The 6,173-nt window shown below is 39.9% G+C and overlaps 1 protein-coding gene across 3 annotated transcripts in view; it reads left to right on the top strand.

Moving 5' to 3' along the window:
• The window catches only part of NAGA (alpha-N-acetylgalactosaminidase), a 54,165-nt gene extending 52,416 nt beyond the window's left edge, over positions 1–1,749 (top strand). For all 3 annotated transcript variants that reach the window (XM_056537141.1, XM_056537143.1, XM_056537142.1), the window contains exon 8: positions 810–1,749. In XM_056537141.1, the coding sequence (XP_056393116.1) occupies positions 810–1,088 (279 nt within the window). In that variant the 3' untranslated portion in view covers positions 1,089–1,749. The remainder of the gene's footprint in view (positions 1–809) is intronic.
• Positions 1,750–6,173: the final 4,424 nt, after the last annotated feature.

Here is a 6,173-nt window from a genome sequence, read left to right on the forward strand (position 1 = left end):
AAGAGGTTAAGGGAATAATTTAACACATACAGTTACAAAATGTTATTAAAAAGTATATTAGAAAAGTAATTAAAATAGGCTATCTATAACATATTCATTTGTATTACTAATGACAGGAACCATTTAAACACTCCAGGAAGAACATTAAAGAGAGAAGTCATGTGCCAAAACTTTGAGCCGTTCACTTGGACTATCATAGTGCATTACCATGTGAAGGCAATGTGAAGTGGTCTTTTACTTTCTATTGTGACTTAAGTGTTTATTCTTAAAGGGTACCTCTCATCAAAAAAACTTTTGATATATTATAGATTAATGTATGCAGAATAACTTTACAATTGCATGTTATTAAAAAATATGCTTCTTTCTATTTAATTTTCCACTTTGAAGAAATGACCACTAGGGGTCTCCCTACCAGTCCTGGCAGCAATCATTTCAGACTCATGCTGGAGTCCTAAACACTACAAGCTGCCAGTCTGCTTTGTTCACAAAGGAGAACACTCAGAGCTGCCAGCCTGCTTTGTTCACAGCCTGTTTGGCTGTGAACAAAGCAGGCTGGCAGCTCTGAGTGTTTAGGACTCCAGCATGAGTCAGAAATGCTTGCTGACAGGACTGATCGGGAAAAATACAATAGAAAGAAGCATATTTTTCATTAACATGCTATTGGAAAGTTATTCAACATTCATTAATCTAAAATATATCAAAAGTTTATTTGATGAGAGGTACCCTTTAAGTCATAACCATTATTTGGCAGTAAATATATGATGTTTTGGACATTATTTTTTCTCACTAAGCATTTGTTCTTTGTGCAGGTTGGCCCTTTGGAGATATGGGTGAGAGAGCTGGTGGCAGAACAGTATGCTGTGGCAGTGCTGAATAAAGGAACTGATGGCCTGCCAAGGCGCTTCACTACAAACCTTGCCCAACTGAATATAACAAAGAGCAGTTTTGGATATAAACTTTATGATGTCTTTGAAAAAGAATACGTGGGAACTGTTAAACCAGAAGTAGCATTCGAAATGAGCATCAACCCCACTGGCGTAGTTATGTTGTTCGTTCGTCCAGCTTCTATGTGGCATCACTTTTTATAATGGAAACTTTGTCTACAACGTCAACTCAAGAGGTGTTAAAGGGGAACCAAGGGCCACAGAATGTTGCATTGATTTATCTCAGAATCTGTTGGGCTTTTTTTCTGTGCTTAAAACTGCTGGTGGGAAAAAGTTATTCAGATCTTCCTTAATCAAATGCTAACCAGTACTACATGTTTTTTTTATTTTTTACAAATGGAATGAATGCACTATATTTTCTAACATGTATTGCACCTCCTCAAATCTTTACAGTAATCAGTTTACAGTCATTTGTATGTATGTATTGTGCTAAATAAGTGACAAAATCTCCTGGCATCATAGAAATTCATTTATACCCATTTAAGTCTGCTCTAGAACGGATACCCTGAGGTTAAGTTCAAATACTGTATTTTAGCCTCAGAAACTGCTTATTTCACAGGCATTATACATCTTAAAGGGGTACTCCGCTGCTCAGCCTTTGGAACAAACTGTTCCGAACGCTGGAGTAGGGAGCTCGTCACATCATAGCCCCACCTCCTCATGACGTCACGCCCCTCCCATAGACTTGCATTGAGGGGGCAGGGTGTGACGTCATGAGGAGGTGGGGCTATGACGTCACGAGCTCCCGGCGCCAGCTCCAGCGTTCAAAACAGTTTGTTCCAAACGCTGAGAAGCGGGGTAGCCCTTTAAACTTTCAACGTTTTTTTTATCAATTTTGAAAAAATGTTAAAGGGGTATTCCAGGAAAAAACTTTTTTTTATATATCAACTGGTTCCAGAAACTTAAACAGATTTGTAAATTACGTCTATTAAAAAATCTTAATCCTTTCAGTACTTATGAGCTTCTGAAGTTAAGGTTGTTCTTTTCTGTCTAAGTCCTCTCTGATGACACGTGTCTTGGGAAACGCCCAGTTTAGAAGCAAATTCCCATAGCAAACCTCTTCTAAACTGGGCGGTTCCCAAGACACGTGTCATCAGAGATTACTTAGACAGAAAAGAACAACCTAAACTTCAGAAGCTCATAAGTACTGAAAGGATTAAGATTTTTTAATAGAAGTAATTTACAAATCTGTTTAACTTTCTGGAGCCAGTTGATATATATATAAAAAAAAAGTTTTTTCCTGGATAACCCCTTTAAGACATTTTTTGCATTTGGACAATCTCTTTTACAGCCGCTCTGTCTGTTTGTGGGCTACAGCAAATGCTTATATGTACTTTGCAAACTAGCATCAAAGGCTCCAAATCATCCTTATTTATAGGGACAACCTAAAATAAGTCCCTTACACTTAATTTGACATCTGTAATAAGACACATTGCATTTAATGTGAATAAAACTGTATTTTGAGCCTTATTTTGAGATGTAAAACATCTATTTTGTCTAAAAACTGAGTGTAAACATAACCTAAGGATACAGTCCTACAATGCTGCTACTGTATGCAGACTTGTTTTTTTTAGCCATTAAAACATAGTGTATTGTCTGTTTTGGCCACGTAAGGAGCTATCTTAAAAATGTTTTTTACACTTAAAGGGGTATTCCGCCCCTAGACATCTTATCCCCTATCCAAAGGATAGGGGATAAGATGTCAGATCACTGGGGTCCCGCTGCTGGGGACCCCTGGGATCCCTGCTGCGGCACCGCGCTATCATTACTGCGTAGAGCGAGTTCGCTCTGCACGTAATGATGGGCAGTACAGGGGCCGGAGCATCGTTACGTCACTGCTCCGCCCCTCGTGACGTCACGGCCCGCCCCTTTCAATACAAGTCTCCTCCCATAGACTTGCATTAAGGGGATGGGCCGTGATGTCACGAGGGGCGGCGCCATGACGTCACGCTGCTCCGTTCCCTGTATCGTCCGTCATTACGCACAGAGCGTAACCGCGGGACCGCGGCGATCTGACATCTTATCCCCTATGCTTTGGATAGGGGATAAGATGTCTAGGGGCGGAGTACCCCTTTAAGGTCACTTAGCATTATTAGGTTTTTACTAGATCTACAATAGTAGCAATAAGGAACATTTTGAGGAATTAATCACATATCTAGCAGGTACGATAAAGTAATGTTAAGTAATGTATCATGCCCACACTGGGTACTTAAAACAAATAATATATACTTGTTTCTGTCATATGAAGACCCTTGATGTCTTTACGTTGCAGCTATGTCTTGGTTTATGTATATACTAGTATGCAATTTTTGTCAGTCAAATTATGTAAATTTTACGAATTACACTGAACCTTCCTTTAGTAGTGGTGAAATCTAATAGAAAAATAAGTAAAAGACAATTTTCGAATAATAAATCAGGATAAGAAGTGCTACACTATCTCCTTGTGAGGCTTACATGTAATTTATTTGTTTCAAAGGTTATGCTGTGATTGATGTCTATTGGGAAAACAAATATGTGACAATCATAAGGACTATACAACAATGTACAATATGACTTAAAGGGGTACTCCACTGGAAAACATTTTCTTCTAAATCAACTGGTGCCAGAAAGTTAAACAGATGTGCAAATTACTTCTATTTAAAAATGCCTATCCTTCCAGTACTTATCAGCTGCTGTATAAAACACAAGAAGTTCTTTTCTTTTTAAATTTCCTTTTCTCCTGACCACAGTGCTCTCTGCTGACACCTCTGTCCACATCAGGAACTGTCCAGAGCAACAGAGGTTTGCTATGGAAATTTGCTCCTGCTCTGAACAGTTTCTGACATGGACAGAGGTGTTAGCAAAGAGCATTTGTGGTCAGGCAGAAAGGAAATTCAAAAAGAAAAGAATTTCCTGTGTACTGATAAGTACTGGAAGGATTGGGATTTTTTTTATAGAATTCATTTACAAATCTGTTTAACTTCTGGCACCAATTGATTTAAAAGAAAATGTTTTCCAGTGAAGTACCCCTTTAATTTGCAAACCATGAGCCAATGCTGCATTTCTTAACAGGTTTATTTAAGATTGTATTAATATGCTATACACATGATACATGTAAAACTGAACTTGCTGAAACCTCATCTGTGAGAAGATATCCATCAATTGTTTGTATTTATGAAGATTTGCTATAGAATGGCTTTACATAGTTTCACTGTAAGTGTCTTCTGATTCTACTGATAAGCGGGTTTTATATCAAAGTCAAACATAACATGTTGAACATTAAAGGCTATTGCATACAGTTCTGTTTGTGTTGTATAGTATGTAGAAGAATACGCTTTACATAGTCTTGATTTATACATTTCTGAGAAATACTAAAAAGGAAGGAAAAGAACAAACAGAATTAAAATTGTTACCAAAAGGTATAAACTTACAGAGGTACAATGGGATTTCCAAACTCTAGTGTATTAAAGGGGTTATCCAATATAAGGCGACTTTAATAATTGTCATACAGTAATAGACATGCTTACTAAGGATCTGTGCTTGTGTTGGTAGTAAATGGCCATGTCCTGTGTCCCGTTCCCCCCCCCCCCCCCCCCCCCCCCCCCAAATCACGCTGCTGGCTTGTTTTTATGAACTAGCCACTTCCTATTTCTGTTGCCTCCCTAAGACTACAATTCCCAGAAACCTTTGTTTCAAGACTGGAAGTGACTTATTTCCCTTCCACACATCCGTTGCCCCACCCATTGCAGCACCTGACACACAAGCTGTAGATCTGTGTGATGATAAATGCACACACGTGTGTTCCGGTATACCATCAGGGGGCTGGCTTCACACCCAACAGAAAAAGCAGCCAAGGCCCCGGATTCACCGATGACCTGACCATATAGTGTGCCTACAGCTGTTTTCCCCCCTGTGCGCTGCTCGCATCGGCAGGCTACTGCTACAATCGTCCACACAGGGATGTGGGAGTTGCCGCGCACGTGCAGTGTACTCAGACATGTGCGAGCAGCACACAGGGGGAAAACAGCTGGAGGCACACTATAGGGTTGGATCATCAGCAAATCCGCAGCGTAAAATACGTTGCGGATCCATTACGTGTGACCCTACCCTAAAGGTAAGTTTGTTCACACGTGCATATTTTCTGCTGCAGATTTACTACCCAGAGTTTGCTACCCATTGAAGTCATAGTCTCTCTCTCTCTCTCTCTCTCTCTCTCTCTCTCTCTCTCTCTCTCTCTCTCTCTCTCTCTCTCTCTCTCTCTCTCTCTCTCTATATATCTATATATCTATATATATATATATATATATATATAGCTAACCTCATAAAATCTTGAAAAAAAGGAAAAGCAACATTTGGCATACATATACATGAGTGGATTGGTGAGGCAACCTAAAGGTGGAGGTGGGTCGTGATCTTTCAGCAATGCCTTCAATAAGGAAGCAGTACATCAGTACATGAAGAAAGATTTAAGAAAACATGAGCAAAGCACAAATTTCCTATAGAAAACAGATTGCTTCCTTTATTTTTAACTCCTAAAGGGGTACTCCGGTGGTTAAGATTTTTGGCTATATTGCATCTTCTTTTAATGTTCATGTTTTTTGCAATTGACATGTATTATTTGTTTGTGTAGCATGTGTCTTTTTTTTCTTACCTGTTTGTGGGCCAGGAAGTTCTGTAGTGCTGTGTTGGATCTCTTACTGTCGTCTACAGCGTCGGCCATGTTAGGATTAGGCTGTGGACAACTCAACGGGGCTTTTTTTTCTTTTTCTGTTCTTTCAGAGCCCGGAGGACGCAGGTCTGCATGAGAGAGAGAAGCCATGCCCCCTCATTTCCCCCTCCCGGGGGACGCAGGTCTGCATGAGAGAAAGAAGAAAAAATCCAGCTCCTGGTGAATAGCAGAAATCCTAAAACTTAACTTTTAATCATGCACATTAAAAAAGGGGAATGCCACGGCAGGTGGCAAGTGACATGACTAAGAGCAACAGCTCGAAACGCGTCAACGCTTACTCCTTATTTTAGAGTGACATGTCACTTGCCACCTGCCGTGGCATTCCCCCTTTTTTAATGTGCATGATTAAAAGTGAAGTTTTAGGATTTCTGCTATTCACCAGGAGCTGGATTTTTTTCCCTTGATTACTTCTTCATTGTCTACAGGGAGTGGTGGCTCCCTGCATCCGTGCTCCAGGACTTATATTTCGGAGGTGTGCTATCTATGAAGAGTGGGTGAGTTGATCTACTTTTGCTTTTCAC

Source organism: Hyla sarda, chromosome 8, assembly GCF_029499605.1.
Source record: "Hyla sarda isolate aHylSar1 chromosome 8, aHylSar1.hap1, whole genome shotgun sequence".
NCBI lineage: Eukaryota > Metazoa > Chordata > Amphibia > Anura > Hylidae > Hyla > Hyla sarda.